General features: G+C 39.4%; 1 protein-coding gene across 2 annotated transcripts in view; it reads right to left on the bottom strand.

Moving 5' to 3' along the window:
- Nucleotides 1-27,374, bottom strand: part of DOCK8 (dedicator of cytokinesis 8) — a 75,473-nt gene that overhangs the window by 2,730 nt on the left and 45,369 nt on the right. For both annotated transcript variants that reach the window (XM_009640601.2, XM_035896076.1), the window contains exons 25-44: nt 26,795-26,908; nt 25,636-25,791; nt 22,761-22,900; nt 21,999-22,168; nt 20,254-20,399; nt 19,367-19,549; nt 18,552-18,687; nt 17,868-17,955; nt 15,931-16,027; nt 14,521-14,655; nt 12,520-12,672; nt 11,266-11,424; nt 10,377-10,477; nt 9,728-9,920; nt 4,876-5,019; nt 3,846-3,977; nt 2,901-3,035; nt 2,281-2,370; nt 1,623-1,859; nt 872-1,015 (exon numbers count right to left, since the gene is read on the bottom strand). In XM_009640601.2, the coding sequence (XP_009638896.1) occupies nt 872-1,015; nt 1,623-1,859; nt 2,281-2,370; nt 2,901-3,035; nt 3,846-3,977; nt 4,876-5,019; nt 9,728-9,920; nt 10,377-10,477; nt 11,266-11,424; nt 12,520-12,672; nt 14,521-14,655; nt 15,931-16,027; nt 17,868-17,955; nt 18,552-18,687; nt 19,367-19,549; nt 20,254-20,399; nt 21,999-22,168; nt 22,761-22,900; nt 25,636-25,791; nt 26,795-26,908 (2,853 nt within the window). The remainder of the gene's footprint in view (nt 1-871; nt 1,016-1,622; nt 1,860-2,280; nt 2,371-2,900; nt 3,036-3,845; nt 3,978-4,875; nt 5,020-9,727; nt 9,921-10,376; nt 10,478-11,265; nt 11,425-12,519; nt 12,673-14,520; nt 14,656-15,930; nt 16,028-17,867; nt 17,956-18,551; nt 18,688-19,366; nt 19,550-20,253; nt 20,400-21,998; nt 22,169-22,760; nt 22,901-25,635; nt 25,792-26,794; nt 26,909-27,374) is intronic.

Below are 27,374 nucleotides of genomic sequence, written 5' to 3'. Positions count from 1 at the left end.
CTCCCCCACCCCGATTTTTCCTTTGGCAAGCAGAGGTTTTCCCATCATATTTTATCCCCTCCTGTTTCTATTTCTGCTCCACCCCACAAAAAGGGAACAGACAAATTCTACTCGGCAGAGAAGAGCTGTCACTCTACTGCCAAACCTGGTTACATGAGAGAAACACAGCTCCTCTGTGTGGCATTACAAGACCCCAGGGGAGTTAAATAAGCCTAGTGCAGAAAAGGACTGCTCTTTCCAAAGTTTACAACACTATGTTACTTCAGACTTTGGTTGATGAAGAATCTGGAGAAACTGTGAGTATTTAGGCTTTCAGCAAAGAAACCAGGCCCTGTGAAATTGTTGATAATGCCAGGTTTTCTCTCAGTTATGTCTTCATTCTTTAATTTGATTTTTCTTTGCCTTTTTTTTGTTAGCAGGCATATTTATGTCATAATTATTGCATCTCAACTTTCTTTTGGGGGACTCAAGTCTTGACTTCACATATTTTCTGTGAAACTGTGAGGTTTTGGTGGTCCCATAGCAGAACTGTTACTGTTATTCCCATTCTCTAAGGATACATCTGGAGTGAACAAAATAGCTGAGATGGCTAGCGTGCTAGAAATGGAAAATCCTAGGATGCAGTCACAAGGCTTCCGTGAATTTCTTCACCTACAACCAAGACAGAACTTTCACGAGCACTTTCAACATAAGCATACCTAATGATCAGTATACAATGACTAAATATCAAGGAATGAAGTTCAAATGCATGTTGTGACTAAATGTGTCCGACTAGATAGACTCCTTCCAGTGCAAGTGATGAGAGCAAAAAAGAAAGTGCAATGAGGAAAGTACACAGAAACTCTTAATCTGGCTTATTTGGATCCCTTACCTGATTTACAGTGGCTCCAACTGAGCCCTGCAAAACCATCTGGAGCATTTTGGCATCTGGTGGTTCTTGGTTGGTGGCTGCAGTTAGTTCCTGTGTTTTTTTCCGCATATCTTCGATAGCAACTTCAATTGGGGTTAAAATGAACTAATGGAAATGGAAGAAAAGATGCTTCATTACCTGAATCATGTATGCAGTTGACCTGTTCTAAATCTGGCAATACACTATAATTCTTCTGTGCCAAAAGCAGTAGTTGTGAAACCCAGGAAGACCATTCAATCTAAATGTCATCTTGGTAGATGCTGTATCTGATCTAAAGCTCTTTGATGTCTTATCATTTGCAAGAATAGGATGTGGTTCTGACTCCCTGTTTGCATAAATTCATTATTATTCAGTTACTGACTTCATGACTGAAACCGTTTTGCACTTTCTACCTTTACAAAGCTTTCCTGTCTCTAAACCAGCTCTGAACCCAATTTATTTCTTTGACTGTATCAGCTAGTACAGCCATAAATAGAGCTCCACACATCCTCCTACACAGCATTACAACAGGGAGGTCAAAAGAAGAATATACACTTGCTATCCTCTTTTCTTCATATTAAATACCCATTCTATGCTATTCCTATATACGAGAGTAAAATGTCTGAGAAATTCAGCCTTCTTTTATTCTGTCAAGCATGGAATCTGAAAATCTTCCCCCCCAGAGACTCCTTCAGCATCTGAGAAATTAGATCTATCCTCAAAACCCAATTACCTCTTCTTTTTGGATTACATTAATTCTAGTTTTGATGTACGGGAAAGCATGCATTGTGGTTAGGATGGTGTTCCTCTTGTACTGCTCACTAAGCTCTCCTCTGGGGCGCCCATCCATGGTGAAAGGCGTAGTGTACATGAACCGACAGAGGTTGAAGTTCTTCTCAAAGTAGGTTACCCTGTCTTTCATCTCATACTCATCAAAATACGGCTCCACAAAAGTAATTTGTATGTATGCCTGAGAAAAGAGGGAAGAACCATTACAGTACTTTACAATCCAAGAAGTGTAAAAGGAACAGCCTATGTGAAATATCCTACAGTTGACATTGGCTAAGCATGGTCTTAGAGCTACAAATCCTTCAGGGCTCCTTCTTTTCTTCAGAGCTGACAAAACCTGCCCCTGGGGAGAGCACAGCTTAACTCATCTGAGCTAGAGCAAGGACCAGAGGTAAGAACCTCTAGTTGCCACACTCTGTGACAAGCTACCAAACTAAGCCTTTCAGAGGCTTTAAGGATATCCCTGGGCACAGAGACTCAGCCAGACTGGAAGCCTTCTTGGTGCCTTAAATGTTTGAGCATAAAAGTTTCAAGGGGATCCCCCTCTCTTCCTTTCTCTTCTGCGACAAAGCACTCAACACTCTCAGTAGTATTTTTTTTACCTTATTAGGATCCAGCTTTCTTTTGTCTACAGGAGCAGAGTCCTTAATCACTTCCACAGCATCCTCCCCAAAGCACTGGCCATAAAATCCCTGGAAAGGAAACAGAATTATCCTGCAGTGTTTTTAGTCCTTAATACAATGCTAATTACCCATATGCCTCTAGGAGAACGGAGTAACCATGACAATTTCTGGGCTCTGTACAGTCAGTATACTGCTTCATAAACCACAGCTGGCCAGGGCAAGGCATCTTCCAACAAAGATCAGTGTGAGTTGCTCACAAAAAGCAGAACTCGAGGTAAAGCGATGTGACAGGAACACTGCAGTTCCATGAAAAAACTGAAAAGATACTAAAGCAAAAATCTGGCATACTCAGATCAAATAATTCAATATATTACAGGCCTGTCCGTAAGAGACATAGCCTCAAGAGAATGGATCACTATCATCATTATGCTGTGAAAAGGGCTACAATGGAAAGGATATACACAAAGGAAATAATCTATTGTACAAATCAGTTTGTTACTTATTTTTATGTAGCAATAATACTATTAGAACTGTGTGGGTTCATTACAAAGTATAACATAATATTGGAGATCATATTAAACCAATGTTTTTTTCTTCACCTCTAATCTGTGAGAAATCTCAGGAAGTTTGGTAATTGCAGGCTCCTTATAAACAAATTCTTGTTCATCCAAGTCGCCAAATTTGGATCCATAGAAACCAACACGGAAGTAAGTTCCAAACATTCGTTTTTGACCCTAATTGATAAAAAGAAAGAGGAAATTTACAATTACTTATTTTTTATGTCAACACTGTAGTATTTGAATACCTTTCTTTCCCAACTGGTGTATAAGAAAACCCACTACTCCTACAATTTCCCTATTTCAGAGCCAGTTCTATGTATCATCAGTGCTGGTGGATTAGAAGCTCATATTCATGAAGGAAAACATACAAATTAAGGGCACATTTGACTGAAATCTAACTTAAAATTTAGGATAATCATGAAGTGACTGTTGCAAAACAAAATAACTTACTTTTTAATTCAATTTGATACATGTTAGCAAAATCAAAATTTTGCAACGAAAATTGTTAAGAATTTGAAACTGACTAAACTCAGCAATAAGATTCTTCTGGAGAAAGAGAAGGAAAGTGGTAGTGCTGAGAATTTAGCCAGGCTTTTGTATTTCTTCTGTTTTATAACTGAAAACACTAATTAATTGACAATAAAGTTATTTTTCTTAAATAGATGGGGCCAGGTGGAATCATGCATGTTCTTATTCTAAGTTTGACCTGTTCAGCTATCCTTCTGTAACTCTAAACCAGTTCTATATTCATCTCTGCTTTTTCCTGCAGAGACGATAGAGCCTCTTTTCACTGTAGACTGCCCTTTGTAGGTAGGCCAAAGCACATGGAAGCTTTTGCTAGAAAAAGCTATCTATCTCACGTGATCTATTTCACATATCTCACAGGATCTATTTCACATGAACAGTTTTATTATCACCAGTCTTAAACAAACAATGCAGCCCAGCAATATGTGTCTTGCTAGCAGTGCCTTGCCTCATGAGTACCTTATTAATAATGCTGTCAAAGGCCTTCTGTAGCTTGCTGTGTGTCAAGGTAAGCTTCCTGAAGTCTCGATGTGCTTCCAGTATGGGAATGACAATTTTGTACACCTCGTTCACAGTTTCATACAAACCCCCCTTGGGAAGGAAAGAAAAAAAATACATATAAGGAAATAAATAAGTCTTCATGCACTCTGAAAAGAAACTAGTTCTCTATTAATGGCCTTGCTGAAAAGGGGATTTATGGGACACATCTTTTAATTTGCTGTGTCGTTTGTTTTAGCTTTCTAAAAACTAGTAATAGTAAATTGGTAGTTCTGAGCTGCAAACAACAAACTGGATCTAATTTGGATCTCTGATCCGTTGGGGTCTCAAGCCCAAACTCTTCTGTAAAGGACATGGTTTCTACTTAGGAGTTAAAAGTGTTAGAAATGTAGGTGAGCAGAAGGAAATGGATTTGCTTAGCATGTATGGTTCAGGGCAACAAGAGCTGTATCTGCACAAAAGAAACCCAAGTAATATCCTCAGAGATGCTAAATCATATATCCTCTTTAGCACTACAACAATATGATGAGCTACTTGAGTATTAACATCATGACTCTTTACATGGTAAGTGTAGATTACAAGGCTGGTGGTTGTATGCTGTGTAAAAGCACAGGAGTAATTCTCACATGCTTTCTAAAATCTATAGTTTAAGCAAGATCTTTTCCTTAAATGTACTATCCCATGAAAATACCAACCAAAAGGCTTGGTTTATGCCTGGGACAATCATTTTCTGCTGATGCTGCCTGTAAATCTGCACAGTAGAGGTGGATACATGGCTGAGCTATTGTACCTCAAAAGCCTAGCTTAGCCAACCTGGCTGAGGCAGGTCTGGGTCAGCCATATGTGTCTCTGCCTCTTGTTTGCAGTGGGGCAGATCTGTGGAGCCTGGTTTAGCAGTAAGACTTTGTTTCCTCATGTGAAGGAAAATAAGCTAGGGATCTGGCCCAACATAGCCCCACTCTATCTCCTGGTGATTTTGGCCCTCACTCACCGTGCTGAAGAGCTCTGCTGCTTGTTCCAGCAGCCCTACCAGGCCACTTTCTGAGAAATACCTCCCAGAACATATACCATCTTCATCTGGAGACAAAACATCATCTGAAACAGCAGACTCCTCCAGCACATTGGATGAAATGTTCTAAAATACATCAGAGCAGAGAAATCAGAAACCTAGATCAATAGTCTGTCATAAAGATCGAGGCAGAAACAGTTTCAACACATTTACATGACAGGAGGAAGAATGAGATTTTACAAGTGCAGCCAGGCAATACACAGTTAAATTCTATTTAGAAGCGAAATGTAACATCATCAATCTCTGCAGATGGCTGATCAGGAGTTTTGCTAGAAGAATCCCAAACTTTCTTTCTTGCCTCATGTTTAGAAGGCAGACTCCTGTAGGTCGCAAACTGGCCTCCCTCTGCTTTCTGGATTTCCATGAAGCTGCAAAGAGCTCAATCTCCTATGCCACAGGGGTCACAACCAATGTGCCCTTCCCACTGCTGGTGCCTGGGAGTGGGAAATTCCAAGCTGCACCCCGGACCTCTTGCCACCTGCTTGATGAAGTCGAACTTTCAAGTTGCTGATTTGACTTTTGCAAGCAGAGAAGAAGTAGGACATAGACAATGTTGCTCTAAAACCTGCAATGATTTAATGCTGATTCTCATTTCAGCCTCTGCCGTACTACACCTTAATCCTGCAGAATTTACTCAGTTCTGTGTTAAAGCTGCTGACCTTATTGTGTATTTAAATAAAATTAGATAAAGTATACAGTGTCAGTCACTCTGAGATTCTAGACCATGAGATAACATGTCTACAGTTCTTCAGGATCCCTTTTAATAAATGACACTGGGTAGAATCAACATTAAAAAATTTATAATACATAGAAATACATGTAAACGAACATTAAAATATGTGTACATACAGTATGGAACTAGTATATGTAACTTTCAACGGCAGCAGAAATCCTAAGCTTCAATTTACTAGTAATTAAAAGGAGTTAATTTAGTGTCACGGTGTCTCACTTCAGCAGAAACTGGCAATGACAATCTGTCTGAGCACAGGATAGATGCCAGCTGGCTGGCTAGCCGAGTCCTTAAAGACATCTTTATAAAATGGCAGAGACATTGAGGGCTGTTACTATTGATTAGATTTCAGATAAAGAATTGGCACCAGATATCACTAGCAACATGGGTCTTCCCTCCTAGTGTTTTGTGGGTATATATATTTCTCCATGGGTGAAATTTATTCCAACCATACTGCCATCACAGTGCCTAGTCTGCACATCACTGGAAGCACTGGTGAGCACAAAGCTCAGGGCAGCAATTTGCAGGAGTTAAGAATCTGCCTGAATTTCAGCCAGAGGGAAAACTGCAGCACATTTTAGCACACCCATGACACTTTTTACCTATCAGTCTCATTGAAGACAGTGACTTTAACTAGAGTTAGCCTCCCTGGCACAGACGTAGGACAACTCATACAACCCATGCCGCATGTCAGTTCTGTTTTTCCCTTTTGTAACAGTAGCCATTAAGGACTGTTTTCACAGAATGGCATATGGCCTTTGGTGTTTTTTTTTTTCCTTTTTTTGTACCAAAGGGAAAAGGGTCCAAAGGAAAGACTCACTTATGAAAGTAACCAAGAAAGTCACAGACACCAATTATCTCTTCTTTGCCTTTAAACCTGTAATAACTAATGTCAGGCATGTATTTCCATGTTTTACAGTTCATGCACTCTAGTAGGAGAGCCTTCATGACATATTCCTGGTGCTTGCATGATCTTTTGCAAAGTGGACATGCCTCACTCACCTTTTGCCTTGATTGACCTTTCATATTGAAGAATTTTATATGTCGCTTATATGATAAAGGCAATACGTAAGTTACTATGTATATTATCAGAAATTATTTTGGACCTCACAAGCTTAGTTTTCTTCAAAGAAAAGAAACACCTGTGTAAACTCAAGGGGCTTTTACTGCGATTCCCAGCTCTTATCACCATTTTAGATATGGCTAGGGTAGCCTGCAACCTAGATCCCCAAAACAGCACAGTCGAATTAGGCTACTGCTGAGCCCAGGCTAATTAGCCCTGTGCGTCAGCAGGTGGACGCATGCGCTAAGTCCTTGTCTATGGTAATATAAAGTGGCTTTAAAGTAGTCCATATGCAATTCATACTCTCTCTAAGTCTGCCTTATCACTTGCAAAGGGGATTTAGTGTAAACACGAATTAAGCTCAAAGGGAATTTCACTGAAAGTGATCCTGTTCTGATTTTGAGGGATAGTTTTGATTGCACAGAGAGAAGCATGTACAGATTTGCCTGGCACAGTATAAGGAAAAGTGTTACTCTACTGACAAATCAGTTTTCTGGATGCTAACAGACTCACTGCAGAAGACATAGGTCAACAGATTTAATCCTTTGCTGCCTTGTTTTACTCATCTGTAAAAAGGAGATAACACTTCTGCTCATCCAGAATAATCCTTTTTTATACACTATATTATCACCCTCAATTCCACAACTAAATGTATACCACCAATATTAGTTAATGTCATATCTGAGCTAAATGAAGAAATGGACATAGAAAGAGTCAGTGAGTGAGATCTGGAACTCTATGTAAAGCCGAGACAGTCTGAGTAGTGTTTCTCTCTTTTAACAAGGTCATCTGAACAAGATCTTCACAGGTGCTACAAAACACAACTCTGTTTGTAAAGAATGTGAGCTCTTCTCTTGAAAGGCTTTGTAAAAATACAAAGTGTTATTATAATTAATTATTGTTATTGAGCAAACTGAAATAAAAATTATGCTGTCACATAAAGAGTTGTGCAATTTGCTTTCTGGTCATTAAGACATTTCATTATCTCTCTCCAATGGAGCAACTGTTCTTTTGGCAAAATTTACACAAGCATTTTGATGAGAGAGATTGATTTGTTGCTTTTAAACTTCTAAGTTTTTGCTTGCCTAGTGCCTTATAGAACAGACTTAATTTCTCTAAAATAACTGGAAGCATACCAATTCATGGCAATCTGCATAACCTGGGAGCAATGGAAGGGGGAATTGTGTGTGTGAGATTACAAGCATTCAAGGCAGCTTGGGAGCAAAGTGACACTGGGAAGGGAATGCAGAATTCACTTATATCTCAATGATGCTAGTATGTAACAAGTAAAAGAAAGATAGTATGTAACAATTAGAAGAAAATAGAAGTAATGAATGGAAGTTTGGAAGTTAGGAAGTATACAAAACTGATTAAGGAATGCAAAATGGCAGAAGTATAAATCCATGGCCAGAAGTTTAGACAGTAGGAAGAGTATATACAGCTATCTTAAGAGTAAAGCCATTTTAAGAATAACACTAGTCCACCACCTGATTGGTAAGGTGGAATTGTAAATACTAATGCCCAATATACTAACCTCAATGCAAAATACCAAGTAGTTCATGTTCACATTTACTATTTTGAAGGGAAAAAACCACCAGGTGGTATGGTTATATCAAGGGATGATGAAAGTACCAACTACTAGTGTTAGCCATTTCAAAATCACCTGGACCATAAAATGTCCTCCTCAGTAGTTTAAAACAGCTAAGCAAAAGTGTACTCAGGCAGCAAATTGCTGTATGTTGCTGTATGTTTTAGAAAACTGGGGAAGTTCCAGAGAACTAAATATGCTTTGGGGACCTTATTTTTTTGAAGTAAATAAGATAAGCAAGTGGTAGGTTTATCAGTCTGCATCCAGGACAAAGTGGTGGAAATACTAATGCAAAATTTTACTAAAGAAAAAATCAAAGGCATTGTAATTGATCTGAATCAGCCCCAGACTACAGAAACCTGATACTCTTAAAGAGATTACAATCTCATAAAGGCAATAATACCCAAACAGTAGATGTCTATACAACATCTGGGTGGGTTCTGCAAAACATTTCCGCTAATTAGTTGGAATGATTCATAATCATTGCAGCAAACACTCTGTAAATGAACAATGGTCTTCACTGGTCCTAGAGAATAATGATACAGGAGGAACCATCAACACCTGGGAATATTTTAAGGGTTCAACCATTTCTATTTTTAGTAATGTGTGAAAAAAAAGCAGTAAAATCACCGAATTTTCACATGAAGTCAGTTCAGGTAAGGGTAACCAAAACTGCATAATCTGATAAACTATGTATAAATATCTACATTTCAAAATGTCTAACTCTAACAAGAAAGAGTTATGCTTTCATCTATATGATGTAGAAAAAAAGGGTGAAAAACAAAACCCAAGAAAACTCTCTGGAAAAGATCAATGTATTACTGAGTAAAGAGCTCAAGAATAGTAAAAGAACCACTGGAGTCTTTGGAGAGATAAACTGAGAGATACTTCCCAGGCTTAAAGAACTTACAGGGCATTTTTACTTTACTTTGATGTGCCTGAGTATAGACTATGGTGATTGTGTCATTCATCAAAAAGGTGTTGGTTAGTAACTAGAGGACAAAGTATCAGAGAACATGCCTAAAAGAACTGAGTAGATCCAATTACCTAGACTATTAAAAGGAAGTTTGAAAGATGCATCTGTCACAGTTGATAAGTAACAGCTCTAGGAAAAGGCATGTGATAATAGAGGGATTCTACTTAGCAAACAAGAGATTACAGTATCCAACTGCTGGAAATAGCAGCTAGAGACAGCCAGATATTAAAGCACCAGTCTTTATCAGTAAGCATAATTCATTGGAACAACCTACCAAGAGTGGTGATGGATACTTGGCCATTGTAACTTTTCCTCCCCATACATGTACTTCTACTCTGCTTAATGCAAGAAGGAATACACACACCAAAACATGCCATCCCAGCCTTATGCTGTCAGAGCTTGGGAGCCTTTTCTTACCTGAAAGCTGACACTACCCACTGGGAGATAATTTCGATCTTCAAGCATGCTGAGGTACTCTGCCACCAGCGCTGCAGCATGGACCAGACACATAGCTGCTTCTGTGTAGCACTTCCTCTTGGTGTGCTTCTCTGCCATGTTCTGCAGCCAAGTCAGCCTCAAGTCGGGTGATGTCTGGTATCCTTTGGCAATTCTAACAACACAGGGCAGAAAGGAGGTGTGAACAATCACTTCTTCTCAAATAATAGAATGAACCTTTATAATTCTCCACCTGAGCTGAATGGAAGGAGACTTCTCTGTCTTTATTTTGCACAATTTACTAAGCACGGGGCAAGAGAAATGGTTAGGCAGGAGTAGGCAGGACACACAGGGGCGATGACAATTGTAAAACTGCTGAACTCAATTCTTCTTCAATGTTCCTCAGTCCCTTATGCCCATCCTTGCCCAAGTCTATGCCCACCTCCCTGTGGTTCCACTGCAACATGCTCAGTCTTGCAGCCTGGGCCCCCGTGACAGATCAGCTGTGCTAAAACAGGAACGTACACAAACAGAACAGCTAGAGAGTTTATCCACAGCTTGTCTCTAAAATGCAGTTTCTGTGCTCACCTGGCAGCAGAATTTCCTCAGTAGTAACCCTAAATGGATTCACCTGTACATGAGATCCATGAGCATCTCCGGATCTTCCTGAAATTCCCTCATTTTCACTGTATCTGACAGGATGCTGTTCAGATTACAGAGCAGTTCCTCTACCTGCAGTAATACAAAGATCAACATGCATTTCTCAGGTGTTTATTTTTACCCTTTTAGAAAAATAACAGTGTCTGCACCACATGATGTTACTCTCTTGTAGTCCCTCTTACCCAAGGAATCAGGATGCTGAATTGCTAGAAGGTAAGTTTTTCCAATTCTATTCAATGCAGTGAAGACAGCCTACATAGCAAATCTTATACACACATTTTAATTAATCAAAATGAGCTGGAATCCTTCAATCTGTTTACTTCCAAATGAAAAAAAAAAAAGAAACCTATGTTTCTAAGAAACCACAGTTGATCTGTGGTCTGGTAACAAAGCAGATATTTTTGTAAGGCTTCAGCACAAGCTGAGTTACTGAAAGAAATTTAGCAAAGCATCTGACAATTGTCTGAAATGTTTTTCGTTATTTCTGCTGCTGCCTTATGAATTGAAAAAGGGAGAGAAGTTTCCATGATGCTACTTGTCTGAAAACATAATGAATCATATCACATCTTGGGAAACTCTTACAGGGTACTGCTCCTGCTGGGGTCTAGAAGAAAGTTGTACACAAAGTTAAGAGATGATTCTCCTGTAATGTGATCTCAGTGGAACTTCTTAAGAGTTTATTCTATGGAATTACGTCCTCCACTCTTCCCCACTTCTGGTTGTGTTAGAAATATACTTGTGTAATAACCTGTGCATCCTTATTTTCATTGCTTTGCAAGACCAAAATCTAGGACTTGCTCCAAGCACATTCCTATGTGAAAGCTCCCAATAAAAGCCACAGATGTCATAAAAGATTTGACCTGGATGGGAAATGGAGTTGCCTGCATATCTGCATCTTCCTCTGCATAGGCTAGGATGGTTCGTAAGGATCGTCGGAGGAATTCCTCATTAAACTCGGGTGATTTGCCAACCAGAGAGGCTAGTGACATGGTCACCTGCATCTTCACTCTTGCAAAATTCTGTCAGAAGAAAAAACAACAGCATGAGAGAATGATGACTGCATTGCACCATGCATATCAGTTCGTGTATCTCTTATCTACTATATAAACCAAACCCACTTTCTCCTGCCCACACCAAGTACATTAAACTCATTGCTCACGCGAATGGCCTCTGGTACATCAAAGCCACTCCTGTTTTACCTCATTAAGCCAAGGTTCCCTAATTCTGACATGTGTGTACTTTGGGGCAATAATGTACCCTGAAATACACATGCTCGCTTGAACCAAGGGGAATTCTGTACAGGCTACAGTTCTCTCTGTACAGGCCAGTGGGATTGTAGATCAGGCCATCACAGAGGAGAAGAAGAGGAAGCAGGACTGGGAAAACATTCTGGAAAAAAGTCTGGGAAGCAAAATGCCTCTGAGGGCTTCATGTGGTGATGCACTATGCTCTGCTGATCATGGTGTCTCAGAAGCACATTTTCCTCCTTGAAAGCCAACATTTTTTAGATAACCAAGGCTTTTAGAGTAACAACTAGGGAAGAAGATGCTGTGCAAGATCAGACGCTATCCAAAATGCTAATGCATGTCCTTTTGTGCTAGGACATTGTGAACCTACATGCATGACATATGTATTTTGCTCCATATCCATCGTAAGAAACAGAGCCTAGTCTTGAGACCAAAGGGCCAACAAAGAATTCCCATTAACACAAGCATACAGTAGTTCTACTGAGGTTGTAATTGCATGAGATTTGAACTATACTAATTTTAAGTAGTTCTGACACAGAAGTGAAAAAAAACAAAACATGACAAAATGAAGAGTATTGTTTATGTGTTATATAGTCCTTGCTATCAAAGGCATAATGCTGTTCCATTTGAAGGTGCATTTATAGATGTTGCAGAAAAAGTCACATTTTCCTCAACAAAATAATGAACAATAATTAAAACTACTTTACCCCGAGCTTCTAGCAATTCTTCTGGCTCAAATGTGTGAAACAGCATCACATGAGTATCTATCTGCAGATGTGTTCCATTTGCTATCAGAACTCTAGTTTCAGTTTCAATTGATCACAAAAAAAGGTGGCACAAAACATACTGCTGTTCTCAAAATCTTACACTGGTAGAGCTGAAGCTGTATCTCATGAGGAGATACAGAGTGGCACAGGCTTGAGTCCGTGTAATATCCATGCTGCTGCTGCAGTGGTGGAGAACTCTTTGACATAGGTCAGCACACTGTTCAACCTCCTCTTCAAACAGGAAATCCCCAAACTAAAGGAGATAGAGAAGAAAATATTCATGACTCTCGTTTCAGGCCGTTAAAACATCATTAACTTAGTACACAAACATCAAAGGATTCCAACAAAGACTAAAGTTTGCAAAAACTACATTTTATACTTTTTCTTTTAATTTGGACTTCTGATTCCTGTGATGCTATAGGTTCCATTTGCAAGCTTTTCTACAGAGGAGAAGGGTTTGAAAATAGTCTTTGTGTTTATAGAAAGAGCAGCAGAGAGAGAATAAAAAAAATTCTGAGAGTCCCATGGTTCCAGGAGCTTTTGAAAATATAAAATATTGCAAAATTCTTGGAAGCATGGAGAGCTGCTGTTTTCAGAATACATAGTTGTTGATGAAAGATGCAAATACTTCCTTAAGCATAAGCAGCAATTACTAGCTTTTGCGTCAAATGCCCTAGCCTTCCCCAGCCCTTCAGCAGGTTCTTCCTCTTACAGTGTGCCACAAAACTTCTGTTGGCCAGCTTTCAGGCCAGACCTCCCTTTATGGAGTCTCCACAATGCATCTAGCAGACAATAAAGCCAGGGGACAGGATGTCTGTCCTAAGAAACTCTCACCATAGATGGCACAGATGTACCAGTATCCTATGTACATACACAGGACTGATAAAGGTGTGTGAGTAGAACACAGGATATTATTTTTCATTTGCAGGTCCATTTCCCAGGTCTCAACCTTTCTTCACTCCATTACCTCACTGTTTTATGTCTAATTTATATTACAACCCTGCTGGCACAGGGTTCTATCATCTTTATTTGTAAAATAACATGTCTATACCTACAGCGTAATAGAAATAATTGGAATGATTGCTTCATAAAATACAGAACTGAGTCAGCATAACTAGAAGATCTATCTCAATGAGAATAGTGATTGCTTCACAAAATTCATTATTGTAACTGGAAGTTAGCTTTCAAAGGTAAAGTACAATGAAAACGTAATTATGAGTTTCATAAGTACTCAGATATCTACCCTGTAATTAGGCTTTGTCAGCCAATCTGCATTTAATAGCAGACAGGCATTAGCTGGAGAGGAGTATCCTGTTTGTTATTTGCATTTTAGAATAGTTTAGGGGAAAAAAACATTTCATGGATTTTTCTTTTGTGGAGCTGCTTTTCTTTGTAGGACAGTAAATCTTAAACAGACTTAGAGAGTCTTCATGAAGCACCTAACCTATTATGACCCATATTATAAAAATGTTGGATCAAATTCTGTTCTCATATACATTTTGAAATATTTTTTTTTATTGGTGATACAGTAATGAAAGAGAGATTAGGATTTGTCTTAATTTTCAGGCAGAATGAAGATGAAAACTGCCAACATCTTAGAATCTACTTATAATTTTGAACCTATCTTAGTAGCAGATATCTAGAATGATCCCCCTGATCTCTGATGAGTTAGCTTTGATTTCTCTGCTGCCCAACTGGTTGGAAACTAGTCCTGATGAAACAATAATTTAAATTCGACTTTATGGAATCTGTGCAATCCCTGGCATTTGGATTCCTAATTAGAATCAGAATTTATTTGAAATATAATGGATGGAATTTTTTACCTTTTTATTAGTAAATCTTCTATATTTAAGAGTAGACTGCTAAAACAACATTATTCGGATTCAGTTATTCCATCTTGTGTGGTCAATGAAATAACCTTACTGCAGCTGTAGAAGTCCCTTAACATCTGTATAGATTGGCATTTGTATTTACATGTGCAAAACATACTTAACGAATGCCAAAGAAAAAATGGCAAGTGAATGCACACAACTCTGCTCTAGAAATGCTGCTCTAATAACTTGATTGGAAGCATGAAAACAGAAGTATGTCAAGAGCATACCTTAGCAATGAGTGCTCGGAGTGTAGCAAAGCAATGAGTCAGGTAAGTGGTGCTCTGATCACAGCCAAGAGAATTTACCAGGACCTTCAAAACTCCTCCCAAAAGATTGTCTCTGCACTCTGCCGCAAAGCTTGCCTACACATGAAGGAGAACAACAATAACGGCATCAGGTAACTCAGCAATGAACTGGCACATAGGAACTGAAATTTTGCTCTCCTATCCATGAGACACATCCAGGAGTTTAAAGATTGCAGTTTTTTAATTTGTTAATGTCTGCTTCAGAGCAATTCCAAACCAGTTTTGTAGTGATCAGGAAGACCGAGGGGGAAAATGTCCCAAACATTTCTCAATATCCACAGACCTCCAACACATTTTTAAGCTCAGCCAGCTTCTGCAGTGACTCTTGAAGCTCTGTCCACCTTCTGTCCAATCTTTCATATATCTTGGATCAGGAAGTGATCCTGCGGTAGGTGGGCACTATCCTTCCCCTTGCCTCCTTATGGTCTGATTTCTTGGGCATATAGGCTACAGGCATACTGGCATGCTTTGATCAAACCCACAACCCTAATAGCAGGGACACTAGGTGCTATGAGTGGTGTCATGTAAAAATCATGCCCAGTACTACAAAAGTCTAGTAGCTATTAACAGGTTTTCAAGAACAAAGTTTTCTCCTTGCTATCTATGAATATGCATGTTGCTCCAACACTACTATTCCCATACCCATTAATTTGGAGTGTCTCTCCTAAACCAGGAGGCCATATTTAAGCAGAGTCAGCTATCATGGTTCCATTCCTGTCAAAGGACCTGTGAAGTGTTACTGCATCTGACTCCTGGAAGTTAAATAAGTTCTACACATTGCATTGCTCTAGGGGGGGAAATACACTTTTCAGAAGGACTCCATGCAGGTGGAAGGTACTTCCCTGCACTGAGCACTCCACAGGAGTCAAGGTTAAATCCTGTTGTCTCACAGGATCATGCATGCAAGTGTGACCAAAAGCCACCCAGCAGTTCAGTTCCAAATTACTAACATCTTCAGATACATTCCTAGCATAAATTAAGATTTTTCTTCCCTCATCCTCTCCAAACTCCCAGATCACAGTAAGACAGCGGAAATGGCTTTCAACAACATCTACTGAGAACAAGCTGGTAGATTTCCCTTTCATTCACAGTAATGCAATGCCCTACAGTAGAAGGGGCTTGTGGCAACAGTGTAAGGCAGGCAGCAATTTCATCTTTGGATTCATTCTTCTTCATCTTCCTTTTTCCCCCTTCAAGTTTATGCAAGTTTACAGAAGATCTTTAATTAAAACATTTTGCACTGCCTAAGAAACAAAAGGAGAAATGAATCTTGTTTCCACTGGCTTCTGAGGGAGCAGGGATTGGTACCAAGCCAGCTCTGCCATTTCCCACCTGGATGATGTTCTCTTGCATATCAAGAATGATCAGGTTAGCTTCGGTTGCCAGGTTTCCACTGATCAGAGCTTCTTGATCTAGCTCAGCTTTTGTCCTGCAAAAAGGAGTTCTAATTAAAGCACACAGAGAGTACCCCAAGAACTAGATGGCCTGCTGTTCAAACAAAGCCAGAATAGAAATAATATTCTGAACAATCCTGTAAGAGCAAACAATGAAAACAGTGTTCAGAACTATGGAGTCAAATGAGGAGAGCTGATACCGTAGAACAGAAGTCCCAAAGGGGACACCTGAAAACTAGGCCTCTGGATAGTTCATATAAATGCTTCTGCTTTCTGAATAGCAACCTGTGTAATGGCTACTTTGTCCTCCATATCATGTTCAATCACCTATGCAGCTATTTCTGAATGCATTGCCTGTAACAGGACACCAAAACCCAAAATGGAATAAAAGGCAACCGATCTAACATTTCCAAAAAAAAGTAAAAATTGCAGTCTTGGGCAAAGGGAAAATTGCTTCAATGCCATAGCAGCAGTGTTTAATGCAAGCAATTTAAAATGTTGATTCTTGAGACTGTTGACAACATAAGACAGCAGGTCAAACAGCTGCAGAGTCAATACAGCAGTGACCCAGGCCACTTAAGAGAGGACTGAAATATTTATAACAGACAGAGGTGGTGGTAAGTAAATGCATGATACCCTCTTAGCCAGGACTTAAGGATGAAGTCTGGAATACAGTTTATCTGCAGCTGAATGCTCTAAGCATAGGTGCAGCTCCTAACAAGAGTGTATTTTCATAGATCCCTTCTATGCCAGAAACACAAAGAGGAGGCTTTTTTTCTTTTCCCTAAACTGCTCAGAAAAGGACTATTGCATGGCCAGAAGCTGCTCTCTAGAGCTTAAGATTAGGGGTGCTCTGACTTGAGCCAAAGTTCCTAAGGTGCATTTCTGTGGCTGGAGCAACACAATTACAATCACACTTCTGAGTGACTTAAAAATCTGTGGCTTTTCTGCTATGTTCACTTAGCTTTTCTGCCTAGTGGAGTCTTACTCCAAAAGAAAACCAGAAAAGCAAAAGGCCATCCTTTTGGGCACAAACAGATAATTCTCAGGAGGGCTAGGAAAGGAAGTCAGGGCAGTCGTACGGTTATTAATTAAAATGACTCAAAGCAATGAAGAACAGAAGGGTTCTTCAGAAGGGTTCACCAAAAGGCTGGTGCCATAATCAAGCCGGGGGTCACTAAATATGAGTAAGAACTGAAAAAATTAAGCAAACAGCATAACTGTTTGGGCCATTTCCAGCAAACACTCAGCCTTGCACATTAATCATGCTGACCTGATCCTCTCTGACACCACACTTAGCTTGTAACTGCAACTACAATCCAAAAGCATGCTGTATTCAAGGAGAAGCAGATAAGGTAAAATGTACTGAGACACCAAAACTTAAAACCTGCAACAAGAAAAATATTCACTACCGAACCATCTTACCATACTCTTGCTAGTAAGTTTTTTCAATTTTATCATAGTATGGAAAACCCAGGTAAACTGATTTAATGTGGCACAACTTATACCACAGTACCGTATACAGTGAGGAGCCATAGCAAGACCAAAAAAAACCTCTCAGCAAACCTCTGTGGTGTATTTAATACAACTTTTATCAATAGCTAGTGTGTACCACACTGCTAATCAGAAGGAAAAAACGTCTAGATAACTATTTGAACTTCTCAGTCAAGTATTTGTGATCTCTTTGTTGTGTCATAGCAACAGTTGGATACTTCTGCTACATAACCTTTTTCTATTTCTTTCTCTTTGACAGAAGAGGGAAAGGATTGAAACTGCTGGCTTTGTAATAAAACACCTTAGGAGAAAGAACAAAACATAAAAATCCTAAATATCTTGCTTCTAATAAAGGCAATATATATTTATTAAATTACTTACTTATCTTGTCTCTCATTTGCCTGCCGCCAGTGAGTCTGCTCCTTTCTCCAGCGCAGGTTTTCATTTAGCCCTGATGATCTGTCATTCCCTAGAAGTGCAACATATGTCAGTGAGATTAAAGCAAAAGGGGACACCTGAAGTCTGATAGCTCATTGGAAGAAGGAGATACATGTCTGTAGTAGTCTGTCAGAACTAAAACCATTCAACTTTACAGTTTCAGGGCTCTAGCAAGAGGACAGGATCCCATAATTTTTTTTCATGGACGATTTTTAGAACATTAGCTTGCTTATAGATGTCTTCGAAGACCAAACCACAAATTATTCCATTTATTAAATGAAACAACCTTCTTTGCTATGAACAATTTATTCTTAGTGATAGTTTTGACACCATTTCTTGGGTCTTGATTAGACACTAACACAATTCCTCAGAGTGTCTTAAAACTTCTTAGCTGGATTCATATTCTTCACCTGAGAAGAGCTCAGTCCTAGCTACACCTGGGATAGTTGAAAGCTAATGATATTTTTATCCCCACCAAAACCAAGAAAGGTCTGCAAGGGAAAGGACTGTGGGTGAAAAATATAAGGATGAAAATGAGAAGTCTGTATAAACCCCAACAAACTCATTTGTGTCTACAACCTCTTGAGATCCTCTCAAAAGACACAGGGGGAGAGGGATATGAAGTACCAGCTGGTGTTCTGCAACGCTTCATCATTTCTCCTCTGGCTCCTTCACCTCTCAGTAAAGCCTCTTCTAATCGGGCCTTGACATCTCGTGACTTCTGGAGTGCTTGAGTGCTAACTTTATCTGAGCTTTGTTTGCCCTGAAAGTAAAGTCAAAGCAATCAACACCAGTGCCTCCATGTTTGGACATAAGTCCAAATTACATCTCCAGAACCAGACTCAACAGGAGAGACCTGTAGAGGGGGCAGAAAGCAACGAACAAAATTGACTAACATATAAAGGCTAAGTAAATGTTGTAGATGAGGAAAGAGGTAGTATATGTACTGCTAATAAACACAGATATGTAGTTCAGTCCTACAGAGAGAGAAATTAAAGTTCAGAGAGGAGGTTATTTGGTCCATTTCAGAGAGACCCTGTCAGAGAGGGGAGTCCTGATGTCCAGTCCCAGCTCTTAAATAAAGGGGTCATCTACCACAACTTTGCTTTGAAATGGGTAGACTATAAGGAGAACAGTTCCAGTGCTTACAGGAGCTGTCAATATATTGCCCACCAAAACCACCCCTCAAATCCCCAGGAAAAGGAAAGTAATAAGACAATTTAAGCCAACTTCATAGGACTTCCTCAAAGGTTTTGGCTGCATTTTGCTTGAAGGCTAGTGTCAGTTATTTTATCTGAATTAATTTTTCCATTTGTAGCATAGATTAGACAAGAGCTAATTTAACAATTGTCAATAACAAATATCCCCTGGACAGCCAGAAGGTAAGGAAAAGAAAAATGAAACCAAAATAGGACAACAAAATCAGGCTATGTTTCACTTACCTTATACTCAAAGCATGAGACACAAATAAAGAGGAGGTCTAAAATTCTGTTCAACTGCATGGATGGAAGGTCTGCAATCCATTTCTGTATTAGATTCTGATCAGCATTTTTCATGATCCAGAGGAAACAGATCAAAAGATTGCGCGTAGTATCAGGACCTAATGTGGCACTCTGTCTGTAGGGCTAGAAGCAGATAAAGTAAAAGTAAAAAGAAGAAAAAGAAGAGGGAGGTCATTCAGGTGAAGTAATGTTATTTAAATTTCAGTGAAATCAAATCTCAGGACTGGACTTCAGTAAGTTTAACCTCTTCCAGGTTATACTGATTGTATTCTTTGAATGTATGTGTGTGTAATTAATGACAGCACCAGTTGTATGCATGTGAAAGACAGACAGAAGCACAAGAGCATTGTTTGCTAGATGCTTGTATTTTAATTTCCTTAAAATAATGTCAAAAATGAATCTTAACTGTTTGGTCCCCTCTTGCCACACAGCTGTGTCAGCCAAATTGTATAGAAGATAAAAACAACTATGAAGAAAGAGATAGAGAGAGAAAAAGAAGGATCTTGAGTCCTAGATCCATGGATTCAGAAGAGACTGGGACTGGGTGGTGGTGGGGAGTCATAGTGGCTTTTGCTGATCTGGAAATGAGTTGTCTATATGGGTGTGGAAATGGAAGTGGAATTACTTATGGCAAAGGAGCAATTAAATGACTGGAAGAGAAGAGGAGGAGATGACAGGAGATATATGAGGCATTCTTTGGGGCTGGAGGAAACAAGAAGGCAGTTTCTCATGACTGTAGTTGTTAGTCACAAGAAAGGATAAAAGGAGAAAACAAAGGAAGAAGAAAACAGATACAAGAAAGGAGATTGGCAGAGCACTGGACATACCAAGGATGCCAGAGATATTCCAGAGCTCCTGAGGTTGAATTGATTCCCTGCAATGGCAAGGGCCACATTTTGATTGATTGCACCTGCAGACTCTTGTTCTTCTTCTGGGTTTCCTGTGCGTCCCTTTCCGCTGCGGGCATCTGAAACTAGATTTGAAACATCCCATTGGAACTTCAGGAGCAATCCAGTTGTAGTCACTCACGTGTCACAGTCTTCCATTGGGCTGTAACCTAACAAAACAATTGGCACCTCCATCCCTGAGACTGTTGGTCTGGTTGGTGTACCAAGCAGTGAGAAAGGCTCAGCATTAGCAAGACAGATTTGCAGCCATCTGCAAAGGCTGCCAAATTGTTCAAATAGACACAGGGAAAGGAGATGTGTCCAATAAGCTCCAGGTGTTCAGAGAAGTTAAATTAAAAGCAAAGGCAGAAGCAAACGTGAGGTTGTCTCTGAAGTTCAAAGCTCAGCCAGCACTTCATAAGACTTGGAACCATCCCATTCTGGTCCATTTCAGGCAAGAGGATCAACATAAAGCCATACATGGGTTTGGTGTTATTCAACAAAGTATTTAAGTCTGCTAACAGCTGACAGAGCCAGTATTGCCTGCTAGCTAAAGAACAAGTTTAATTTCAGGCATCTATCTGCTTCTATTCCTTGCTAGCTCATGATATCACTTTCAGCAAGTGCAGTTATTTATACCTAACTTTTGTAAAATAACCTCTGATTCTTAGTGTCCATTTCCTGTTTTTCAGAGAAGCTGAATGACTAGCCAGTCCCAGTGTGTTTAGAATGAGATCAACAGCCTCTTGTGACAGATACTCAAAAAGAAACACAGCCTAAAACCTAGCCATACTGGTACACCTGGGCTTCCTCATAATGTCTCTTTTTCGCCTGTGGTATAAGGATAATATTTAGTTTAGAATAATGGGGTGAGATCTGATAAGCCAATGTATAATAATTGCTTTCATCCTATTAGACTGGAAGTGCTAAATAATACTTCCGTAGTGTTAAGTTTTTTGTCCAGACATCTAAATGCAAAAAAGAACCAGTGACAAAAGTGTATTTTATACCTTTTTTTCTTTATAGCCTTTATTTTATTTATGGAAGTGAAATGTGTTTTTGCAAGTAGCAGAGATATACTATCTTACAAAAAATGTGAAATAGCCACCTTCAGCAGTGTCATATGAACAAACATGTAGCAAAGTGCAAGGAAACAGCTTAGATAATGATGTTTTAAGAGGCTTGATAGTGTAGAGCAAAGTTTACAGTTACAACAGATGACAAAAGCATATTTCCTATGTGATGATTACATTTGCCTGAGATAAATTTTTGTATCATATTAATAGCACTAAAGAACAATAGAAAAAGGTAGAATACAATCCTATTTCTTTAATTGTGATATAACATGATGTCAGTATCACTCTTGTTTTCTTCCCTACTGTCTGTTAAACCTATCTATATCTCAACATTTCTTGCAGGCTTTATTTGCAGGATCATAATATTTACACTAAGAGATGGTCAGGAGTACTTACAGAGACATCTCTGGTCTATCATTTGCTCATGAAGTGAGAACACTGAAGTTTTTCCTGTCCTTAAAAATCCAGTTTATTTCTAGGTAAAGAAATATTCAACCTTACTAGACTGTGGGGATTTTCTGCACTTAGCATGATCTCTTTTACATTTGATAGATTGTTTAGACAAGTCACTCTAAGAGGCTGAAAAATATAAAGGGAAAAAGGTCTTACCTGTAAAATCATGGAGTTGCGGCAGTGAATCCAAAATGATACCGACCAAAGGGAGGTAGAGAGCTGCAATTTTAATCTTCACCTCTTTTTTTGAGCAACGTGGGTCTAGGTCATGGGAACTCAGTAGGCTAAGGATAGCACTCACAGCTTTTCTTTGCACCTTGCTAATCCTGTTAACACAAAACCATCCATGAGCTCCATTAATGGGTCATGCACAAATTATTTATAAAGCACAGATTTAAGAAACAGAGTGGAGGCGAAAGAAACAATTTCATACATCAACTTTCATTAGATAATATCTTCCATTCTGTGCAGAGACTCATGTTCCCTGCAAAAGATAGCTATCTTATATCTCCAAGCCACTTCACCACAATCGAAGAACACCCAAGTCTTTCAAACTTCCCATATAAATTCAATATGGTGAAGAGAGTTGCTTAAAGAAAAGTGTCAAACTCTGGCCAGAGTTTAGCTAAACTCTTAAGCTCAGACAAAGGCAGAGGTGATTTAGAGAGAAGAGCAACTGAAATTTTAAGTTGTGTTCTGGACTTGTGAGGTAGCCAACTCTACCACACCAAATAGTACATTTTTATTCACTGGGACCAACATACTGGAGTTAAACAATGACTGGGTTATTGCTATGTTGCAGAATGACTCACTGAAAAGAGTCAGGGAAACAGGACTGCCCTGGAATCAAACTATGGCCTTGCCAAGAGTAATAGTGTGACTCGATCCCATTCTAAAATCTAAAATTGGGATACCCACCCCTCGCTGTCTGTGTCCAGCGCTGCTGCCAATTCAGTGAAAAGTAAGCCAGTCAGAAAGTGCTGCTGACGGTATTCAGCTGAGAGGTCAAACATGCCAGCGATTTTCTGGTCCTGGAAACTAGAGCAGGAGCTAGAGTTCTGCAGAAATATATTAGAAGTGTTAAAGAATGATCATTGAAATCAAAGCTTCTTAAAGAGGTTGTAGTCACTGTCCATGTAGCTAATGGAAAATCTCCACCAGAGGAAAAGCACAGACTTTGAAAGAAGGTTAGACATTTTGGAGGAAGACATCTGAGTGTGAAATAACAAACATCTACTTTCAAATGAGTTGCTTGCTAGGATGTAATCTCATCCTTTCCATTCTGTGCAAGCAACTAATTTGACATTTTTTGAGATATAAAATTCCTACCCTGTATTCATTAGTTTGGACAGGACACAAGCTCAGAATTTTCTCCATGTTTACAACACTTTATGTTGTTCCTACTGTTGCAGAGCAGCCGTCGGGCATTGTACATCAAGAACCTGACCCTACATTAAGAGGGACCTTGGTGTCAGAAGATCTGCATTGTGCCTTCTTCAGTATCCATGATGTCTAGCAGGGAAGTAAGGTCAGGAAAGATGTGCAAACAGTGTTTCCTTTCACCCTGGAAATCCTTGGCTGAGCTTGCTGGCAGCTGGCATAATTCAGAGCAGCCTTCAAACTCCCGTAACTTATGGCTATGACTGATATACAGCCAGTCCAGGAATGGAAAGTTGCTGCTATATATGTGTTGTGAACTTCTTAGCTTCTCCAATCATAGGTCTATGCCACAGGTCACCTGGAATGTTTTTGTCCCCTGATCGGGTGAGCATAAGTCTTAGACTCACTCCCCAGTGCAGCTACTGCAGTTTATGAGTCTGAATTTTGCTTTTAATTTATATTCTTCAATATTCTCTCCCAATATTTCTGTCAGTCACCTGGGAATACTCCCAGAAAACAAACACAGGAAGTAGCAGTATACCACACTGTGGGTATATACCAGCATATTGGGTCAAATGAAACTCATGTCTCTGAGCAGCTGCATATTTTGGATCCATGTACTTAGGCCCACTTCCATTTCAACCTCAAGCAGACAAGCATTGCTATACTATGTGTGTGTGGAATAATGTTAAAGTGTAGAGCACCAAGTTAAGTGAATTTGGCTTCTCTCCAAGAATTCCAAAAGATTTATTCACAAGACCACATTTCTTATTGAAAATCTAACTCTAGCTGGGCAGCACTCCTGCAGACAGATCAAAATTACTGCAAGGGTGGTCAGCTAATGTATTAAATCATCCAAGGGCCACAAATGCCTTATTGATTTGTGCAGGTTGCACTTCATAGGTTACTCCTAAAGGAGGAAAAGAGTTGATGATGTTGCTTGAAGGAAAGAATGATTAAACTGGTGTCCCCCCAGCTCTGACTTGCTAGAAGTAGTTGCAAGAGCTATGCTGACTTATTTTTTTCCGCATAAGCATAAGAGTCCCATTTCTAGTTCTTTGGCATCCAGAATTAGCATTAAGCAAAACTGTTGGGAAATCCTGAGTTTAAGACCTTCATGCTTTGTTTTTAAGACCAGGAAAAAATTAAAGAAAATATTATTTACTATTATTGACCTGACAGAACCCTTAGATATGAGATGCAGCACATCTTAGCATCCAACCAATTCTTTGGTGATGACACTTAAATAAGAAACCATGAATTTGAACTGCTCTGTTACTTAGAGTGTTTTTGTACCTTCCACCATTCTTAGCGTCAGTTCTGTTCCCCTGCATCCAAGGGCTGTGGCAATTATGGGGCATTGCACTGAAATGTTTCATCCCAGTCCTGACCTCTGCAAGACTACTGAAGTGGAAAACAGGCAGGTTAGCACCCTTTATTAGGGGGTCTGCCCCATGGTAAAAGCAAGATACTACCTAAGTAGAATGTAAAGGGGAAGAGCACAAGACTGCGAAAATAGTGTGTGGTGTGCCAGACAATAATTTCTTTATTGAATGTGTTTATGAACTCCATGCCTAAGATGATGGATGGGAGGTCCTGACAGTCAGGCAGTCTAGAGCTGTGTCAGTATCAGGTCAAGTCTGGAAAAATGTGCATGTACTGGGAATGACATCGTGGGAGAAATGAGAAGTGATGAGGAGGGGCATTCACAGAAATTGTGTGGAGAGGTCTACTCAGGATACCTGAGTGTTTCCGCACAGAAAAATAATAAAGTTCAAATAAAAGGGAAAACACAGAGAAATTATCTGTACCACTGGGGTGGGGAGGAACCAAGAACAATGGGTATGCTGCTATTTGAAAAGGAAACCATGATAATCCTGCTCTGAACAACACTAAGGCTCAACAGAAATCCATGATTCCAGGATATTGAAAACTGCAGTGATTTAGTCACTAACTTACATAGTGGTAGCATCTACATCCACTTGGAGAACAATAAGTTCAGCTACAAGGCAAACACACAGAAAGTTTGCTGTGTACTGCTGCATGCCATAATTCTCCAAAACAGATATTGTAATATGTATTTTTGGTTGTATATGTATGGGATATAGGTGCACCTGTAAATCAGCCTTCAGAGCCATGTTCCTTTCAGACCTTGTATGTCTACCTTACAGTCATTTTCTGTTTGCATGTTTCTAGATATTCATGTGTCATGTTAAGTTTTAATTGGTGTAGATGCAGTTTTGCATTAGTACCCTCTTAGTTTTTATTCTTCTGACCCTTCTCTTTCAAGAGGGATGTTTTTCTCCCTGACCCAAGAGTGGCTAATTCTAACCTAAGTATCTGAATACAGAGCAACATAAGTCTTTCTCAACAGCATGTGATGTTCATGCAGTATCATCTAATAGATGCCTACCTGGGAGGATAAGGAGGGGGAAGGGGATGCTGGAGCAGATGCGGAGGTCATGAAAAAGAGGTTCAGATTGAGGTAATGTTCATGGCTGCAGAGAATTCTCAGGAACTCCAGTCTCATGGAAATCAGGGTGGAGAGTGAATTCAGCTTGTTTGAGAGCTAGAAAGCAAACCAATAAAGTGTCATGTGAGGGCATGCAGTGAAATATCCTGCTTCCTGAAACAGACAAATAGCCCAGCATGCATTAAAATGCTCACTGGTTCCCTGTACCTGATTAATTTCCGTCCATTAGCTGCTCTTTGTTTGGCAGTGGTGGTGTCTCTCTCTGCCCTCCACAGCTGACTTACCAACTTCCCAGGAGACTAACAACTTTTTTTTTTCCCTCCCAAAAGAAGAACTTACAATATTTTTTCCCTTTTGCGTAACAGAAAGTTTAAAAGCAAACAAAACTCTCCTGAGTCTGTGGCAAACTCATAAAAAGTCCTTTTATGCAACACGGTGCATCAGTGGTCTTGTAATTTCCCTTCATATCAGTAACAACATCAGTGGAGTATTGCACATACTATAGGAACCCGAGGTGGTAGTCACCTTGTGTTTCTACTAGCTACCATCAGCTGACAGAGGGCTTTCCTTTGGCAGAAAAACTACAGCAGGTATATCAGGTTACATAACAGGCAGAAAAATTTCCACCTCAAATACAACAAATAATTTCATAACAACATCCTGTTTCATCATTTATTTTTAATTTTGGGAGGCTTGTAAAGTAGGAAGACAGAGATGGATCATTTTGATTGAACACCCCAACTCTAAAATACTGTCCATTACAGCAGTGTACTGGAAGAGTGGGAGACCAAAAGCTGCTCTGTATGGTCTGCAGACCTTGCTGCTAAGGGATGTAAAAAGTAAGGGAAGAAAAGTGGCTCCATGGATGCTCTGCAGCAGTGCAAGGTATGACATTTCTAGAAGAGTTTTAACCTCCACTCATTTTTTTTCTGCAAACCACAAATCAAAAGAGGTTTAAAGTCTCTGCGTATGCAGTAGGAAATAGGAAATTTACCTGGCCCTTTAACACAACTGAAGGGATCTTGATGAATAAATGAATCAAACAGAACACTGGACTGGCCATAAGCCAAATGCAATCCCAATCATGCATGGTGCCTACCTGATTACAGTAATGTTTGATGAGATTAAACACAAATCCTCGGTCCATTAAAGAAAGAAGATCATACAAGAAAAATGCCAGGCTGATATTAATTTTTTCTGCTTGCTCACTTTCCTTTAAAAAAAAAAAGGAAAAAAAAAAAAAGAACTGCAGTTATGATGTATAAAACTCATAGAAAGGTGGAAGACTTTTTAGAATGATTAAGAAACAGTGTAGGGGACAGCTCCTGGAACCATCTCATGAAACATACTGGACAAGATTGTTTCAGTTCTCTAATTCACATGATCCTGTTAAAGTTACACCTAATCACTCCTGTAACTTATTTCAACTGTTGTAGCTTTCACAGAGGAATATCACACGATGAATGAACAAGTTTATCTACGCAGACCTTTGGGCTGACAACAATGAAATGGAATTTGAGACCTATTCTGAATTCCCTATGGGCTGCAATCCTGCATATGCTTTTTTTTTTTTTTCCAGTTGAACTTTTAACATTAGAGAATGCTGGTTTAGGTACTCAGAACATAAAATATTGCTTTAAAATATTAATAGAAATCTGCAGTCTCTGCTGATGGAATGC

This window comes from Egretta garzetta, unplaced genomic scaffold (assembly GCF_000687185.1).
Source record: "Egretta garzetta isolate BGI_Z169 unplaced genomic scaffold, ASM68718v1 scaffold886, whole genome shotgun sequence".
Lineage (NCBI taxonomy): Eukaryota > Metazoa > Chordata > Aves > Pelecaniformes > Ardeidae > Egretta > Egretta garzetta.
The sequence above is the reverse complement of the archived record's forward strand: the minus strand, read 5'-3'. Positions and strand labels throughout refer to the sequence as shown.